Raw genomic sequence first — 20,225 nt, 5'->3', positions numbered from 1 at the left:
GTTTTGAGTGGGAAAAGCTATGCGGAACTGTACGGAAGAAAAGAATTCTTACTTCCTGGCTCAAAGAACCGACACACATGTACAGATGTGAAGTACAGGGTCATGCAAAAAAAACCTAATGCCGTCATTAACAGGCACTTTTGTTAATTCTAGTGGCGCAAGAACTTTGGAGAAAACAGAACGATGTTCCGCCACTTCTGCAGTAAAACATGCTGAGACCGATCCGAGTAAAACAATGTAGTCGTCTACGAACAGGAACACCTTTCTTACATTTTTCCTCGCAGGTGATCATCGAGTGATCTGTCAGGCATTGCTGATAAGAAATCGCTCAGCAATGGACCGAAATATTCAGGGGCACTTTGGCTGTCTAAAAGCTGCAAGGTGAAAGCGTTTCCTGGCGCATTGTTCTTTTATTCTTTTTAATATGTTATTTTATTCTATATTTATTCCTTTTTATTTGTGTTTTATTCCTGTTTATTTCTGTTATTTTATTTATGTAACCCATGCATTCACCAGAAGCGCCTTCAGTCATGCTCGAACGCTGAGGCTTCATTGCGGAGTGGTAGCGTCTCCACTTGAAAATGCCAAAGGCCCTGGTTCGATTCCTTGCCTCGACTCAGCTTTTCCTTAAAATAGTGACGCCGAAACGCGGACACATTTTCTAAAATTCCTTGGTCACGACAGTATGAGGCATTAAAGGCTTTCGCCTTAAAGGGATACTGAAGCAAAATCTTAAAATTGAGCAGAAACACTGAAAATATATTCCCTGAATGTGATTACACCGAAATCTAGTCGTCACTGCGCATATTTTTCAGTGGATGGTTTTATTTTCGATGTTTCACGAGCGCGCGCCAAGCCATCCCGGCCGGCGCGAGGCGAAGAGCGTGACGTCATGGCACCCCACTTGCATTCCCGCGGCGACAAATATGGCGGCATCCTTCGATGCGTGAGGCCTCGCTTCGGACTGAATTCGTCGTTGTAACTGCCTTCTTCAGCGTGGTCAGTGGCCATAAATGGGCCACTGGTCTTTCGCTTCGTCTCCTCTCGCGGATAAGGAAACGTGCGAGTAATAAATTTGCTTTATTTTTTATTTTGAGCGACGATTCTGCCCCCCCTTTAGGCTTGAGGAGCGTCGGTTTGTTGACAACAATGGTTCCCCTCCTATCCATGAGATGGCGCCACTAGTCTAAACATCGTCACGTCTCTGTTTTAAAAGTGAGAATGTTGGAACTGGCGTAAGGCCCGGAAAAAATAGCTGTATTTAACGTATCGTAAGCGTCAATACGGTTATAGCATGTATACAGCATCGATTAACGTCTTCACATATCTGTGTACGCCGTGAGCAGACGACAGATAGGCGACGAGCGGCCGACGCAAAGCTAAAAACTGGAAAAGCCGCGAGTAGCGATGACAATCGTGTTTTTGCGGGAACGGTGGCCGCGCGGGTGTAGTGACGTCTAGTCGCAGCTTCCACAGGCGGCCGCCAGGTGCAACGATACGGCAATAAATCGCGAAAAAAAAACGTGTTATCCCCCTTTTTCGCTAAAATGCTTGTCGGATTTATCAATTTTAGCATCCAAGATATTGTTTACATGCAAAAGAGCAGCTCCAAAAGTTTGCTTCAGTATCCCTTTTATATAAGCTCCTATGCATATCCCTTTCTTCTGAATAAAAATTGGAGGATACACTATGCCTAAAGGTTGGTGTGGTGTGGTTTATGGGGTTTAACGTTCGAAACAGTAAGGCGCTTGATATTGAAAACATTCAAATCATGCCGATAAAGTATGTATTGACCTTACTTACCTCCGTACTTGCTTACATATTTAATTTACTACTGGATTCGGGCGCCTTTCCTGAAAAAATGAAATGTGCCAGGGTTTCTGTAATCTTCAAGGGCGCCGACCCAAACTTGGCAACAAACTGTCGCCCAATTTCAGTCCTCCCTGTATATTCTAAGGCACTAGAAAAAATTATTTTTGCTCGTATAACTAACTTCTTTGACAAAGAAAAGATAATAACAAATGCACAGTTCGGTTTTAGGAAGGACAGATCGACGGAAACTGCTTTACTAACGTTAACAGAAAATATTTTGCGAAACATAGAAAGTAATTTGTTCTCGTTGGCTGTTTTCATAGATTTCAGCAAGGCTTTTGACTGCCTGGACCATAGCATTCTTCTATCCAAAATACAAGCTTACGGGATCCGCGGAACGTGTCTAGCTTTGCTGAAGTCCTACCCCAGCAACAGGTTTCAGAGAGTGTTTGTCAAAAACTGCAGCTCATCCCTTTTTCCGATAAAGAGTGGCGTACCCCAAGGAAGTGTGTTAGGTCCGCTGTAGTTCAATACATACGTCAATGACTTGGTGAATATTGATAATACAGTAACACTAGTGATATATGCTGATGATAGTACTATTCTTATTTCTGGCCCTAATGCTGATGGTTTAATCATGCAATGTAATAAATTTTTAGCTAAGCTATCTTCATGGTCCAAGTTAAACAGACTTCAAATCAATTGCACTAAAACTAAAGCTATTATATTCCGCGCTAAAAACAAATTGGTTGAAATAAACCACACTATAACCTATGAGCACCAAGAAATTGAAATCGTTGACAACCATAAAATATTAGCAGCACATTTTTCCTCGCATCTAACCTGGGATCCTCACATTGATCACCTTCGTAAAAAACATTCCTCGATTACAGGAGTTATATTGCGCTGTCGTACAGTACTTCCACCCAAGATAAAACTTCAAGTATATCATGCTTTGTTTAACTCCCATTTAAGATACTGTAGTCTAGTTTGGTGCACAACCACAAAAACAAATTTAAATAAACTGCTCGTTTTACAGAAAAAATCATCCGTTACATAGCAAATATTGAGCCCATGGAAACTACAAAGGGTGCATTTGAATCATTCAATATCATAAGTGTAGACAAGCTGTATGAATTTCGCCTATTACAGTCAATCTACTTTTCCTCCCCTGAAGTTACTAACCTTCTAACGTCCTTGGCATCCTTAGAGCGACGAAATAATAGCGTGCAAACAAGAAATGTTGATGCGTGGGCAGTTCCTCATTTTCGTACATTTTATAAATATCAGTCACTTACCCATAACCTCCCTACAATACTAAACAAATATGGATACACAGAGGGCTTGAACAAAAAACAATTACATTCCTATTTCGTGCAGTTGTGATCCATTAATTTTTGTTTGTTGTTTCCGCGTATGTGCTTTTCAGTTGTTTTATTTTGGTTTCAGTTCATAACTGGCTGCTTTATGTGATTGACATCATTATTACTTGTCGCAGTAACTGTTTTATTATTTCCCTATTACTGTCTACTTATGTACTATTCATCTATTATGTATGTATTCCTTACGCTGCTGCCTTGTAATGGTCTCTTGGGCCTCGGCAAGCTTTTGTGTAGCTTTTGGCCCAAGAGACCATCCAGTTGTTCTCTGGAAAATAAAGATGTATTGTATTGTATTGTATTGTATAAAGCGACTCAGATCTATGAGGGACACCTTTGGGAAGGGCTCCAGAAGTTTCGAGCAGCTGGGGTTCTTTAATGTGCGTTGTTATCGCACAGTGCATGGGCGTCTAGAATTTTCGCCTCCATCGAAATTCCACCGCCGCGGCCATGATCGGTGTCGCGTCTTTAGGGTCAGCAGCAGAGCACTCTTACCACTGAGCGATGCATATTATGGAATTCACCCAGTAAGTTATTGCATTGTACTCTGCCTTAAGAGTAGGATGCGATAGCGTAGCGGGCTAGTTGCCATATATGCAGAAGGTCCTTCTCTACATTACATTTATAGATCCCTGGGACTCCCCGTACCCCGCTTGGCGCTGGTACGCTGGTCAAGTTCCTCACTGTGCACTTCTCTTTAGATTATTTCTACAGCCTCTCGAGAAAACAGATGACCCAGGCTCTCACTGAGTCTTTGTTCCCTACACCATTGTATCGGCAGTCTTATCTGGGGTCTTTGGACATCAGTGTTCTAAAGCGTGTTAGGCGGGTGTGCATTCAGGCAGCCGCTAAAACGTTCGTTTTCAAACTACACACAGCGACGCTGCCTGTCAAGACATTTCTTAATGACAAGGAGATGTTTGTACCCTGGAATGTGAATTGCCGTCTGTGTAACGTGCCTGAGACAATTGATCAGTGCTTCATCCTGTGCCGTGATGCCATGTTCTTTTCGGACATACTACAACGAAATCTTAAGAAGGACATTGAAATTACACCATACACTATTAGATTTCTGCCTGTTGGCAAAAACTATGTTGTGCCTTATGATCTGTTTGTGTTGATGGGACTATTCAGTCTTTGGAAAAGCCGTATGATGGACAGACATGCCAAGCCACCAAGATAGTCCAAATCTGTATTTCGTGAACAGTGTGCTTTGGTGGGGAGTGTATATGCTGCACGCGAAGAACCTCCAAGCTGGCTGCCGTGCCTAGATGCAAGTGTGTGCCTCCCTGAATTTTAATGTTTACATGTGGATGCAGTGTTGAGTTAGGGCTATGGCTGGCTCGTATTAAGCAGCCCGGTAACTTGAGACGCGAACCAGTTTGATTGAAGTTTTCCCCCTTTTTACGGAAGTTCTTCCATGCAATAAAGAAAAAAAAGGCGCTGTGGCGCAGCGGTTAAGCGATGCACCACTGCCCTACGATGGCAGGTGCTCCCAGCGGTGGGTCTTGTGTGGCCAATGTTGCTTATCCCGAGCGACCAGTCATTAATTTAACTGCCACCTGCCACAGTGGCAAGTTTGCGCACTATACGGTAGGATTTTATGATGACGCCACAAGGTCACGTGACATAAATGCCCCACCATCTTCTAGGTTGCTCTCTGGGCACCACCTGCTGGAACCATGGCCGTGTCTTTTCACTCACAGTGCTAACATCACCAATGCAGACAACAACGACGGAGGATTTCCTGCTTAACGGGGCCTTTAACACTGCCGTGTTAAAATAAATAAATTGGTTAAATTGTTTTTTTGGAAAGGAAATGGCGCAGCATCTGCCTCACATATCTCGGCGGACACCTGAACCGCGCCGTAAGGGAAGGAAGGAAGTTGGGAACGGAGGAAGAAAGAAAGAGGTGTCATAGTGGAGGTCGCCGTGTTAAAATCATGGCCATCTCATTATGCGCGCTTAGACTAAAGATAAATTTGCATCAGGGCTAAAAAGTTTCCCAGAGAAATTCCACACGCAACCTGAAAAGCAACTATTCCGTAACTGTCAATCAATGCACAAATGCCCTTCAACTGCTTGTCAGGGGGAATGGAATAATACCAATCAAACGTAAATAAACAAAGTGCTCAACTACTAAACCTGGTTATTTTTGAAAAAAAAAACAATTACGTCGTCGGACTTCTTGAACTGATAAGGCTCGTCCCCAGGTAGGTGTGATTAGCTTAGGGAATGGCGCGTGGCAAAATTGCTTGTGAAATATTATACAAAAGGACCTAGCTGTCCTAAATGTTCATGATCCTGTGGAAATGCAAGCTTGACGTCCCGCAACATCACACGGGCTTAAGGAATGCCGTAGGGAAGCACTCCGAATTTAGTTATACCAGCTGTGTTGCTTTAATAAGCTTCACATAGGCAAAATAATGGTGATTTGAGTCCCTTTACGTAACTTCTGTTTCGTGGTACTGCAGATGCAAAAGTGACCCTAGCAGTTATTGGTGATTTGTGCGCCAAGAAACGAAGTCATGCTGTGTATCTGGGCTGTAACCCGCTACTTTGTTGCAGGAGACGAAGAGCGAAGCCTGAAGGCGAGAATGGACAACTTCATTGCATACAGTCTGGTGCAACTTCCGAGGACATTCTTGCTCGCCCACAAGCGCCACGCAATGGTGCTTCAGTAGCACAATGAGTGCCATTGAAAACTCCCCTGCAGTAGCTCTTACTGTTTTTGAGGTCGTAGCCCGACATTGCGCATTCGCTTTCTTTGGCGCCAGTGACAGTGCTCAAAGGAAATATTCTTTCTGAGTTCACAATTACGATCACGCCAAGTTTACGAGCAATGTATTTGCAAACGCTGTGCATAACGACCTGCTTGGTTTGGTTTGGCTTTTGGGGTTTAACACACAAAAGCGGCCCAGGCTATGAGAGACGCCGTAGTGAAGGGCTCTGGAAGTTTTGACTACCTGGTGTTCTTTAACGTGCATTGTCATCGCACAGTACACGGGCATCTAGAATTATCGCTTCCATCGAAATTCCACCGCCGCGGCCAGGATCGGACTTTCGTCTTTCGGGTAAGCAGCCGAGTGCCATAACCACTGAGCCATAGCGGCAGCCCGGATAACGACCTGTGGTTGTATATGTAGCGGAGAGCTCATGTGTAATTTAAATAAGTGGTGTTTTCGCCTATTACTAAATTTCTGGAAGCAAAAAAAGCATGCGACAAGGACTTTCGTGTCTATTCAAGTGTATTCCATAGCGCTCTCTTGCGGACGCAATCAAGTCAGACATCGACGTTCAATTTAGCTGCAGTGAAAAGTGAAAAAGAGCTCTCGTGTGTGCAGCGCCTGTCATGAGCGAAAACTCCGCGCAATATTTCGAACCCCAAGCAAAAAAGACAAGCAATGCTCACGTCAACTTGCACATCAGTGCGGACCAAATGATGGTACAAGTCATCCAAACTACCTTCTATAAAGAGTGCCACTTCGCCCAGTTGTTATGGCGCGGAGAGCGGCAGTACAGCAGACAAAAAAAATGTAACTTGCCTACGAATCAGGCATCTAGAATTGACATATTCGGTATCCGGTACAAAAAGGTACAATCGGTTCCCTCAAGGGCAAAAGGAACTTGTGGTATTGCAGCTGTTACTGGAAAAAGGTAACGTCTAATTACCAGCTCCTATTCATTCGCTCTAGTTTCACTTGCTGCGAGCTAAGCTTTTGTTTCTCATGACTCTACCGCCTTCCTGTTCAGTGCTGCAACCCGTAGCGCACCAGGGCACCTAAATTACATTATGCAGATCGGTTTTTAACTGCACTGGGGTCCAATTGCACCTAATGCAACAGGACATTAGAGTTTTCGCCCAGGAAAATGTGGTGTGGTCATCATCATCAGCATGACTACGCACACTGCAGGGTAAAGGCTTCTCTTATCTCTCTCCAACTAAACGTGTCCTCTGCCAGCTGCGGCCATCGTATCCCCGCAAACTTCTTAATCTCATCCGGCCGCCTAACTTTCTGCCGCCCCTTGTTACGGTTGCCTGCCCTAGGAATCCATCCGTTATTTTTAAGGACCAGCGGTTATGTTGCCTTCGCATTATATGCAGTGCCCCAGCCCATTTCTTCCTCTTGATTTCTACTAGGATCTAAAGCAGACAAATCCGCGAATAATAATTAACTCAACGAATAAGTAAAACTAAGAATTAGTCAGAGTAATAATAATAATAAAACTAATAGAATTTATAAAATATATAAAATTAATAATTAAAATAATTAAAAGCTCTGCTGACCGCCTTATCCTGCAATCCGACCTTAATGAGATTTCTTCTTCCTGCACATTTTGCTAATGAAGCTTAAGGTTAATAAGTGCAAGGCAATGAGAATTTCCCTTCGTGCATCTAATGGGGTTTCTTGTGACTATTAACTTCATAATAGTTCGTTAATACAGGTTCCATCTCATAAATACCTTGATGTTCATGTCTGCAGTACCTTTCCTGTCAAGCTCACGTGGGCTACACAACAAGTAACGCTAATCGTACACTTGGCTTCTTACGCCGAAATTTTTCTATGGCGCCCACTAATCTGAAACTTATACTTTACAAAACACTAGTCAGACCAAAGCTAGGCTATGCGTCATCAGTATGGGACCCTTGCCTTACCCCATAATTCTGAAGATCACATCCATCCGAAACTGGGCTGCGCGTTTCATTTTTTCTAACTAATATCGAAATGCCAGTGTAACCGCAATGAAGTGTAATCTCAGCCTTCCTGATCTTTCGAGTCGTCGAGGAATTGAACGCTTAGGTCTCTTTCACCAAAAATTTTATTGTAACCCTCATCTCACGGACTCGCTACTTCTGCCGCCTTCATATATTTCTTCCCGCAGTGACCACCAGTTCAAGGTTAAAATGCCAACCAGTCGCACCAACTTTCATTTCGTCTTTTTCATACCCAAGACAGCTATCGAATGGAACTACCTTTCCACTTCCATCGCACGTATTACAAACTCTGAGTTATTTAAGAATGTTGTTAGTGATTATATAATCTAATTCTGCTGTACAAATATTGTTCTTGTGCACTTTTTATTACTACCCACTCCTTTTTGTAATCCTTCGGCCCTGAGAGTAAAGAAATAAATAAAAATAAGGACAAATACAAACAGCTGACGAAGGATGAAGGTTTTCGGTTTTTGTTACACAGAGCAGTTTGTGCTTCGTCGTAAGAAATTTCATTAGTAAGCACGTGAGAGCTCGCCTAACACCCGCCGCCTTTGGAGAAATTTACCGCCGGCTACCGGAGGCAAACGTAGGTGCTTATACTGCGCTGCTTCGAGTAGAATGGCCTCCGAGATTGCTTTAGTCGCTCAATTAAAAGTGAATCTCAGAGGAGAAGTTCGATTTACGGAACACTCGGATGTTATTCGAGGGGTGGCGCTATGTGCGCGCTACTGGTAAAATCGTATGACAATATTCTCTATTGTCAACCTCTCCTCCCGCAAAACGGCTCACAAGCATGAATAAAGAATGGTATTACTCCGGCTTTATTGTCATATAAAGCGGTGTCAGGCATTGCGAACTTGACTACCGGCAGAACATCCGCTAGGCGATTGGGTTCAAATATCGGTAGCCTTCTACTTTAATAATGGTAGCCTTTTTTTCCTCTAATGGGTGGTGGATTACTTCAAAAATTAGAGACTCCTCACTTTTGGGTGTGTGGTTTCTTTGTAATGATGCGCAAGGCATTATTTTAGATGGATTACCATGCGGTATTCTTCTACGGCCGCATAAAAATTCATAATTGACTTTGTCCGTGCTCTTTCGTGCTGTTTCGGTTTCAACAGTAGAATGATGAGTTGTACGTCAAAGCGTGTTTATTGTTCACGTGAGGAAATGAACTGCAATATAATCGCTGCTTTTACATTCTATTATTGCGGCGGCTCGTGAGGAAGGCTAGTTGCAGTCCTGAAGTGAATTAAAATGAAGAAGCAGTGATTATATACCAATTTTTTCATGCCTCAGATGACGTATAGCCAAGCTTCGACGTCACAGCCATTGTTCGGCTAATAAAGCTGAAACCAAAACAGGATGAAACGAAACTAGATTATAATATATATATCTGTCGCAGGCGAATAAAACATGGTGATTTGTGCATAGTAGTGTCTTCTGCATCATTGTACAGAAGAAAACATGCCGCGAAATTTAGGCGTCTATATTGCTTCCAGTGTTCTCAAGATTTGGGCAAGGAGAGCCCCCAGGGATGCATGCAGAAGGCGGCCATTGGCAGCAGCAGATGTCCGCAGAATCGCCCAAAGAGCCAAGACGATTGATCGTCTGTTTGCAAGCATAAAGTGCAGGAAAATGAATTGCAGCGATCAGGTCTATATTGTTGACAGGTCATGCAACGCTTATCACCCGAAATATATTTTAGAACGCGAGCAACTCGTAGTGTGACGCATAGCACTTAAATGCCGCCAATGAATACTTGGCTAGTAAATAAAGAGATGAGAGGAATGCTGCCATCATCGCCGCTGTGTTTAACTGACCGCGAGTCGGCAGGACGCCACCCAGCAGTCAGAGCTTTTCACATGCCTCTAGCTAGATAACGCTAAGTCGACTGCCAGCCTTAAGATTGCGTTTTGTCCGAGGCCCACGTGCAGACTGTGGCCTGTGCCAGGTGAAACGCGACTCCAAAGCTGCAAGAATTTTGCCCAATGCCGAAACCGTGCCCAGCCAAAGCCAAGCCACGAGACCGCGTCCAGCCGCAAGTCCAAGGCCACTGTAACGCCCTTGCCTTGTCGAAAGCCCCCGCCACAAACCCATTAGAAGTCCATGCCCGTGAAGCATCTATGAAACAAAAGACCTTGCTAAGACTCAGGCCCACTCACCTTCTCAGAAGCATGTGACATGCAAGAAGCCTTTGCTTTCTCAGAAGCCTCTGGCTTTCCGTAACCATGTACCTTTCTGGAAGCCCGTTCCGAATAGGAAGACCGACTATAGCCAGAAGCCCAATCGAAAGCGGAAATCAAAAATTCTCTCTGTGAACCAAACGACTGTAGTTTCAACGCCGCAAGTGCTTAGTCTAAGCAAGACAGCCCCTGCCAAAGGGCAGCTTTCGCCTAATTGAGTTTGTGTTCGGGTTTACTCACAAGCTCCCAAAACACCATGACAACTATTTCTTGTCTCACTGGAGAGCCAAAGACGTGAGCCTACCTGAGGCTACGGACAAATTCACGAACTATAATTGGTTAGTACTAGCTTGTTCTAAGTGTCTTATCTAGCTTATTTTGCACTTTACATCGCTCTATTTGTTCCTCGCATCAATGCTCTTGAGTTCCACGCCTTGTTCATTTCTTGGCGTGTTTTTTTTGTTCTTTTTTTGCCTGCCCTTTTTCTCCTCACTTTGTGGAGCGCCCGTTTTGCACCGCAGTGATCAAATAGGACTTTGTTTCCTTAGCGAATTGGATGTGAGGTCGCAGTACCAGACAGGCCACGTCCCCTATTAGGCCAGCAGTCCAATAGGCAGGAGCAGTGCGATCCTCGCCGCTGCTACGTTTCCGCTGGTGAGCCCACCAGACACCAGCCAGCAGTTAGAGCCCAACAGTCATGCTGATGGGTTGTACCGCCTTTTCCCATGCCTTAGCACTGTCACCGTACAATGAAGACGTTTTAGTTAATCAAAACGCCTCAGTCTTCATTTCAAGGCTTGGCCTACTGTGCCTACTAGCCACCCTCATGCGTTTGTGTAGGTCATCTGGTGGATAAAGTTATCCATATACAACTCTTACCTTGAGAACAGAACCGCACATGCGCAGTATCTTCACTCCTCGGAATCAAAAACTTTATATTTTCATGACCTCATACTCCCTGCTTCAAGCGCTCTCGGTATTGAATGGAAGCTCTATGCTAGAACATAAACTATGCTAGAACATAGACTTGCAGTACAAAAACTTCCTTCAAATCACTCGTCGCGAAATTAAACCAAACTAAGATCTACAAGGACTAGTGTTCAGGGAACGTTTCCGGTTTCTGCAGCATCTACGTTGGAACCGTTCCAGGCTGAAAGGGCAGCATGCGATGGAGTCACGCATGACGTTAACGAGACGCACCACGACAACGCGCCGTGCTGGGCGGTCCGACACTGTGACACATCGAGTGAAAGCACAGTGACATAAGGCGAACTCTACCAGAGCAACTAAACAAAAATTAATAGAAAATTCTTTGTCACCTCCACAAAACACGGCCGCTAAATGTCCTGCTGTGCAGTGGTAGCGATTCTGCTAGTTTTCATTGTTCTACATCTCTGCAGAAGTGTTTACCATTCCTGTTTCGCTTGCGAACATTCCAGCACGGCCGTTAATCACGGAATCTTTCCCGCAGCTCCAGCGGAAAAGATTCCTTATGAGCAATTATTGCGCGAATTTGGCCGGTCAGTTTTCTTTTAACGCATTTATGCTGCGAAACTATGGAAGGAGAGCTCAGGTGAGGCGAAGTCCTCGCAGCCTACAAGAACACTCTTCAAAGAAAGTATGGTGACACATCCGTACCGTCGACTCTGCCGTCTTCCTCACCGCCATGCTGCCCGCCAAGTTTGTGCACGTAGTTAAAGCTCACAGTGACTATTGCAGGCACAATAAAGAAAGCAGCAATTTTTCCCAACTCTCCCTTTGATCACGAAGCTTCACTGGGTTTAAAAGTAACACCGAACTTCTTCAACGAATGATCACTTCAAATCAAAGGTTTATTTTGCACGTCATACAAATAAATGCAGGGCACAGGGACAAAAAAGCTTGTCAGAAGACAGCTTGACAGGCCCCCTGCGCCCTTACAAATTGCTGGCGTGCAGTGCAACAAAAAGCATCACTAAGGACTGAAATAACATTATACAATTACCACAATCAAAACGAAATTAGGTACCCAAAAGAACTACTACAAAGATTTAGGTGTTTTGACCTTGAGGAGTGATCAGTTGCAGACACATTATTAAAAATTCAACAGATACGTCTTAAGTTCGGCCGGTTTCATGCTGTATGCATTTACATTTTTTGAGATTAACTCATTTAGAAGCCCGCTTATACGATTTTCAATGCTGTTCCACCCCTGACTCGTCCTAGAAAACGGAACCGACCGTGATTCCTGGTTCCGAAGAGAATATTGCACGTCAGGAGGCCGTTTCAGATTAAAGAGTGATAGATATGCCTTATTGAATTTCAGGCATGTCTTATATCGCGTTATCAGTCGGCAGCTGTACAAGTTAGTGAACGGTAAAACATTGTATGCTTGAAAAAGAGGCATTGATGGTGCGGCCCAAGAAACTCCCGCAACTTTCCGGAGGGCTTTTTTCTGTAATATGTGGATTGTATTAATATTTACCTTTGATGTTGTACTCCAAACTAAAGAGCAGTAGTCTATTTGGGATGAAAAAAGGCAATTATATACCTGAAGTTTAAGCCTTGCAGGTAAGACATGACGGCAGTTACACAGTACTCCAACTACTTTTATTAGCAAGGACAGTTAGCAAATTAGCAAGGACATAGTTCACATGCGAGTTCCATACCAAATGTTCATTAAATATGACACCGAGCACCTTAGTCTCTGGTACAAGTGCAATCTTGTCTGACCCGATATAGAGGTGAAATCTGCAACTTATGCGTTTTTGGGCCACAGTAAAAAGGATTGCCTTAGTCTTTTTATTGTTAATATGCAGTCAGTTTGCTTGGCTCCAATGGTGTAACGCCTCAAGGGTGGCATTGGCTGCATCATGAAGATCGTCAAGGCTGCCAGACCTTATAGATACGCTCGTGTCGTCTGCATAGATAATGAAGGAAGCATGGTCTGTGATGTTTGGAATATCATTTATATATAAATTGAATAACAAAGGTCCTAAGACACTACCTTGTGGAACACCGGCTTTCAGGAATTCCGGAGTAGAATAGTCCTCATGTAATACGACGGATTGTTGCCTGTTTGTGAGATAAGATTTCAGGAGATTTATTGATATTCCCCGAAAACCATAGTGTTCTAGTTTCGCTAAAAGTGTTTCGTGATTCAAAGAGTCAAAGGCTTTTGAGAAGTCTACAAAAATGCCAATAATTAGTTTCTTTGCTTCTAAAGATTTTATTATGATTTCCTTTTGTGCTAATAAAGCAAGTTCGGTTGACATTCTTTTTCGAAAACAAAACTGACATGGGGATATCAAACTGTTTTTCGCAAAAGGAATTCATTCTAGTGCAAATAATTCTTTCTAGTCCTTTGGAAAAGGCAGGGAGGACCGAAATTAGCCTATAATTTGAAAAGTTGTTCTTATCACCTGATTTGTAAATCACTACGACCTTTGCACGCTTCATGTCCTCTGGAAATATGCCGGATGTCATGGACAGGTTAAAACTGTGGGCAAGAACCGACAAAATGTGTTCTAAAACGAACTTCACTGGTTTTATTTTGAGACCGTCAATGTCTCTAGCTTTAGTGTTTTTTAATACGAGAAACGCTGCGCAAATTTCACTATTTGTCGTTGGAGAGAAGAAAGCGCTGTCTTTGTTGGAGGCGCATAAGTACGGAAGGTAGGACATATTATGTTTGCTATCTGCTAGGTTAACAAAATAGGAATTAAAGGAATCTGCTAGAGGCCTTCCTGAAAGAGTAATTCCGTCGCACTGTACTTCTAGAATTGGTTTGCTGGATTTACTTCGATATAAGAGTAGGTTTCACGTGCTCCACATTTCGTCAGCATGAGCAATGTGAGCTCTTGCGAACAGATTGTTGAAGTACGCACGCTTGGCATTTCGGAGAACGTTCGTGACAGCATTTCTAAATTTTTTAAACTGAACCAGGTCTTTTTTTCTAGATTTCATAAATTTGGCGTACATGTGGGTTTTCTTGCGTTTCATTTCAAGGCACTCGCGCGTAATCCATGGCTTACGTATCTTTTTGCACTTTTTTATTATTTTCAGTGGAGAAGACTTTGATTATATGTCAGTGAAAATTGACAAATTTTCTGTAAGCGTTATTTACGCAGATGCAATTGTATACCGGTGCCCAGTCTGCCATAGAAAGCTCGTACTTAAATTCGTCAAGAGTGTTTGGGGTTATATCTTGTATAAAGAAAGTGTCAGAAGCGGCCAATTTTTTTTGGTGCAATTTGTTTTCCACAACATGTATATCAGTAAATGGTCGCTAAGAGAAGTCTCTATAACTCCACACTGCGTATCTACGTAGCACTGAGTAATGAACATGTCAATGAGGCTCTCAGAGTCTCTTGTAATACGTGTCGGTTCGGTAATGACATTTCTGAAGTTATTTGATTCCAGTAACAACAAAATTCACTAGATGGGCCGCCTTGCTGTAGTACATTGATGTTCAGATCACCTTCTATAACAAGTGCCAGTTTGTTTTCATTTGCATAACTTAAAAGTTTTTCCATAAATTGGAAGAAGCTGCCTTCGTTGCCAATTGGAGGACGATAAAGAAAAGAACAACGAACAAACTATTTCCACAGTGCACCGACAAGGCTTTATAGTTTACACACAAATACTAAAAGCTGGAAATATGCTTGCTGAATGGGAATTTTCAATCAGCATCGCCACACCACCACCACGTCTATTCTGCCTGTTTAGGAAGAAACTCGAATACCCCGGCAGGTTTAGAACATCGTACTCGGATGTATACCATGTTTCTCTCATCATCAGGACGTGGAACCTGTAAGATAAAGCTGATAGAAAGGCTATCAGTTCGTCGTGCTTATTCTTCGCTGACTGGCCGCCGCGGTGGCGCAGCGGTTATGGTGCTCGGCTGCTGACCCAAAAGACGCGGGTTCGATCCCGGCCGCGGCGGCTAGAATTTTTTTGGAGGAGAAATTCTAGAGGCCCGTGTACTGTGCGATGTCAGTGCACGTTAAAGAACCCCAGGTGGTCGAAATTTCCGGAGCCCTCCACTACGGCGTCTCTCATAGCCTTAGTCGCTTTGGGACGTTAAACCCCATAAACCAAACCAAACCATCTTCGCTGACTGCATGTTGCAGTGAAAAAAACTGATGTGCTTGCCAAACCCGGGGCAGACGAAATATTGTTGTTTAATCATTGCAATTCTTTAAGCAATGAGGTAAATGCATTGACACATGACTGGAGTTCAGGCATCTTATGAACACATGTATGGTAATCTCGGGACAGCGTGTGGTAACGTTGGAAAGCAAGATGTACTGAGAAGAAAAAAATACCACAGCGATTATTTCGGTGCAAAGAACAAAGGCTGCAGTGTCAATACATGCATCAAAAATGCACATAGTTTGCTTGGCTTGATAACGTAAAACGAGTGGTCGCAAGTATACACGTACAATTGAAAATGGGAAGAACGGGCACAGCACTGACAATGCTTATCAAGAGTCGAAGTTGGTGTCAGATAAAAGGTCAGGAGTAAAACAGCTAGGCGCGTTTTACAGTTCACTCTGTTGTAGGTGGCGTCGCTGGCGACTTTGGTACACAAGACAAAGAAAAGAAAGCTTGCATTGAAAGCTCACAAGAAAGCTTATTGCATATCTCGCTTTTTTTGTATTGTGCTCTATTGTGCTGTATTGTGCATTGACAACATCACGCGAAATTTTCAAGAAATAGATCGAAAAGAAATTTATGTAAAATGCCACCACACATGTGCGGGCAGAAGAGTTGGCAGCTTCGAGTCAAGACAGGCCCAGTCATCACCTCATGTGCTTCTAACAAGTACCCAGTGCGAATGATCATTCAGGCGAAATCATTTGTTTTCAAGGACGCCGATTAACAGGAAATTGTGTCTAATAAAATAGTGAACGGACCACGCAATCTTTTACATCAATGAAAAGCTACCGCTGATATCTGTTTAGATCGGATGCCTTGATGGGCCCCATGAAAATTCTTCGCAAAAAAAGGCGACAGGAAAGCAGGTATCAAAATTACCGGCCAACTATATGCCAGCCCGGCATGCATTTCTTGATCGCTGGGGCGTACATGGCGCTCTCTAGAGGGCAGTTGAAGGCGCGCCCGAACTCCTCGTAGTTCATGAGCGGAAGGTTGCAGCGCACTCGCGCGGAGAGCGCACGCGTGGAGCTGTTGGGCGGGGCCACTCCGCACAGCTGGAAACAGTAGGCAGCGAAGAAAAGCCGGTGCATTGCACCGTCCGCCTCGGCTGCGCCGAATGGTCCGCTCCAGTACTTGTCAAAGTTGCTCGGTGCCTGGTTGGTGTCGTTGCCGGAAAGCTGTTCTCGGTAGGCGGCATGAGCCATGCGGAGGCCCATCGTGTGGCTGGTCACCTGGTTGGATGATGCGGATATATCATATTTAGTGCTCGGATTTGCGGAAATTCGGCTCTACTATTTTGTTTGTATTTTGTCCCACTGGCGCACATGGCATGCATGTTGTCTGGAGAAAAGATGGACTAAATGCATCTTTCTCTGGAGGTTCCTAAGACGCACTCATGAACGTTCAATTGTCGTCATGCATCGCACGATATTGCGTCACTGCAAGCGATTTCAAGTGATTACGAAAAATATGCGTCTTAAAGGAGCAGAGCAGAAATTTGGAGCTGTTACGAGTATTCATATTGCGTCAACAACGCGACAAGGGTGTGTCGCTTGATTGTGTTTCCGTTTCTTCCCATCCTTGTCTCGCAGTTGAGGCAATGTGAAACGTCCTACATGACTAGTTTACACCGCCGTGAACGGACGTTACAGACCTGATGCTTGCTTTCAAACCATTAGTGCGCGTTGTCTGGAATAACCGTGTGATCTACCACTTTTTAGAGGAGGTAAGGGAGGAGCCGATGAAAACAAGGGGAAGTGAAGGCGGAAGTTCAAGGGAACAAATACGACACTTATTAGGACTGAGTGCCATGCATACCTTCTATGAAATAAATAGAGCTGTGGCTTTAAAACAGGTGTTTAAATATGCCATAAGTGCCTTTTATGCGCGGGTGCCTGAAGGGATCCACGGACATATTTTAAATCCATAATTTCACCATCCCAAATCGAAAAACTAAGAAAGCGTTAGAAAGAGCTCCTAGTATCAAATCGGTCTACTGCAACATTTATGTCTTTTTCGATAGGTGTCGCTCACTTGATTGGGGCGAGCTCGCAGCCTTCCACATAGATCTAAAGTCTACACTTGTGTCGCAGTAAATATTGTGCAGGAACTGCCTCTTCATACAGAAAATTGAACATCTACAAGTATCCCTACTTGACTTCAGTTGCCAGCTTTTCTTTATGAATTGTACGCCTACAGATTTCCACAGAGATGATAACCAGGCCTACCTATCTACCCCAATAATGCAGGTTCGAGTCAGTTGGCTGCTTATGCTAAATTTGCTACCATCGCTGGAAAATGACACCAGGATAACAAGATCCATGTTAACAAAAACGCACTGCCACAGTAAGCTCTTGCAGGCAATAAAATCGGCGATACCACTGATTTAGAGCGCTGGGGTGCAGGCGAGGTAATTAAGCAGTGTTTCATAGGTGCCTCACCGCTTCCTGTGTCCTAGAGCGATGCCGTAGATCTCTAGGAAGAAAATATTTTTGGTGGAACAAGAGAAACGGCTGGTGACGGATAGGAAAAAAACCACATACTGCAAACTGAACGACGTTTTGATATTCATTACATCCTACATAAGTCGAACCCCGCAATAACGAAACCGCCGGGGAAGGAAAACCTTTCCGTTGTCGTGAGAATTTCGCTGTCGCGAAAATAGGCAAATAAGCACACCCATTACCTTCCAGAACCAAAATTCAATGAAAAAAAGTCGCTTATTTTGCTCTGTTTGACATTGCTGTGCAGGAGCTTGACGACTCTGGCTTCGCAGCTTGATAAGCTATGCATATCTTCGTCGTCGTCTTGGTCGATGAGAAAATCACGATCAGTCATGATCATGATTTTGATGATTTTGATCATGATCATGATGAAATCATGATCAGAAAATCAGTCGTGGTCGATGAGAAAAAACCTTACTACTTCGATGAGAAAAGTCCAGATAACATAGAAAGTATCAAGCACATCACGCTAGCTTACTTGCGTAACTTTCCTGCATCCAGGACGATGCTGCTTCAGCGTCGACGCGCGCACACTCCCCTGACAACACTTTGGCGACGATGCACTACCGCGCTTTAAATCGACTTCGCCATCCGGCGGTCGCCTTAAAGTTGTCGCGCCCCAGAATGCACGCGAAGTCAATCGCCTTTTGCTGCAGAAGGCTTCCGGACAAAGGCACCTTATTCGCTCTCTTGTTCAGGAACCACTGAAATACGGCTTTGTTCACGTCTTCGTAGACCGGCGTTGCCAAAGTCTTGTTCAGAGCGCGCGCGCCGCTCTGGAGTGCCGCCATGATGCCATTCTTCGATTTCAGAATCGTAGAAAGTGAGCTGCACGGGATACTGAACTCCTCCGCAATGTCCGTGTTCTTTCTGCCTTTTTCAACTTCGGCGATGATTGCAGCCTTTTCCTGCAGCGTCAAAAACTTGCGCTTCTTTACAGGAGGCAGCATGTTCCCTACAGTCGAAAAACAACAAAAAACACTGTACACAAGCAAGTCGCGGGAGAAGTCGGCTTGCACAAGGCGGACGGCGAGATCGGCGAGATAGCGTGGTCGGCGCACTAGAGAAAAGAAAAAAAAAAGGGTTCTTGTTCTTCCCCGGTTGGCCGGCGGTGTAGTCACGTGAAACGTCACGTGTATGCGTCGTCGCCAACAGACGGGCTAGCAAAAGGTCGCTTTCAGCGGGCAAAAAAAGAAATTGCTTTGCTATCATCATCATTACCGAAACAACCGAAAGTAAACAAAAATGGCTGCGCCGGTGCTTGTTGGCAGGTGAAATGAATGGGCCCGACTTCTCGGATGAGTGTTCTGCTGCAGTTTTGCTCATTCTATGTTCCCGACTGGCTGATGTGCCGAAAAAATGTTGCAGATCACTACCTCAAACTTTCGTTAATGCGGGACTGCTTTTTAAAAACCCTTCGCTGTTGAGAGGGGACAAATGCATTGAACCCTATGGGAGTTCGCCGGGTGCGCCAGAATTTTTCGTTGCCGCGAGAATTTCGTTCTTGAGGGCTTTCGTTATTGAGGGGTTCAACTGTATGTAGGATAAGACAACACTGGGAACTGGATTTTGTGGCATTCCTACACGGGAAGCGGATAACGTCAATAAAAGAAGTGTTTGAGCAAAAAAGAGCGCCTTTTAATTTTATGGAGATTACGGAGCATTTAAGCATAGCAGATTGCACCATAATGAACTTCTTACTGTCGCGGGAGCATAAAGATGATCATGGAGTACATACACTACAACACACTACGCACTACTGCTAGTACTACACACAACAAAATACCACGTGCGAGAGGAGAGTGGGTAGCTTCATCTAGAAAGAAAAAAGAATACTAATTTTCACTTCTTCCAAACGCGTCTAGCGATTTAACCATATTTTCGGCCCACTTGGATCCGCAGTTTGGCGGAAACATATTTGACGACGGCTGGTAATGTTTGTTTGTTCATGCTTAGAGCTTCCAGAACGCGTCTTTATCGGTTTTTTGGTGATGCAATGTTCAACGAGATTTATCTCCAACAATCTCAGCCACGCGCAACTGCGTCTACGTTGTTCGAGATTTTTTTATATTTTTCGTGCTTCTTTTATCGAGGGTTCTTTGTCAGCGTTAAATTGAGCACTGCCGAAAGCTGAGGTAATTCTATTCTTTGACAACCACCGCGCACGTTCCTTGCTGTCGCCGCCGGCAAGGTGATCAGTTCTTTGCGGGCGCAACGCAGCCCTCGCTTCTGTCTGCTCGTCCGTAATCCACGGCGTTGTCTCCGCCACGTGAGAACATAATTCCTTGAGTGCGTTTTACAATACTCTCCGTGCCTGTGAAGTCACTGTAGAGGAGAGTGCTTTAAATATACAAAAAAGGGAAGAGTTTATAGCTGAGTTCATGTTGCGTTAAATCAAGAAAAAAAACGGAAATACAAGCATAGAAAGGGCGCATTCCGAGGATTATGTTGTAGTCCACAATTAATCGCGAAAATCTGACCTACTTTT

At 44.1% G+C, this 20,225-nt stretch overlaps 1 protein-coding gene across 1 annotated transcript in view; it reads right to left on the bottom strand.

Moving 5' to 3' along the window:
* Positions 1-16,108: 16,108 nt before the first annotated feature.
* The window catches only part of LOC149328386 (endothelin-converting enzyme 2-like), a 74,873-nt gene continuing 70,756 nt past the window's right edge, over positions 16,109-20,225 (bottom strand). Inside the window, exon 9 of the mRNA XM_089558982.1 lies at positions 16,109-16,465. Within this exon, the coding sequence (XP_089415108.1) occupies positions 16,109-16,465 (357 nt within the window). The remainder of the gene's footprint in view (positions 16,466-20,225) is intronic.

Source organism: Amblyomma mixtum, chromosome 9, assembly GCF_055824585.1.
Source record: "Amblyomma mixtum isolate Tamu chromosome 9, ASM5582458v1, whole genome shotgun sequence".
NCBI lineage: Eukaryota > Metazoa > Arthropoda > Arachnida > Ixodida > Ixodidae > Amblyomma > Amblyomma mixtum.
Note: the sequence above shows the minus strand (reverse complement) of the source record. Positions and strands in the feature narration are given on the sequence as shown.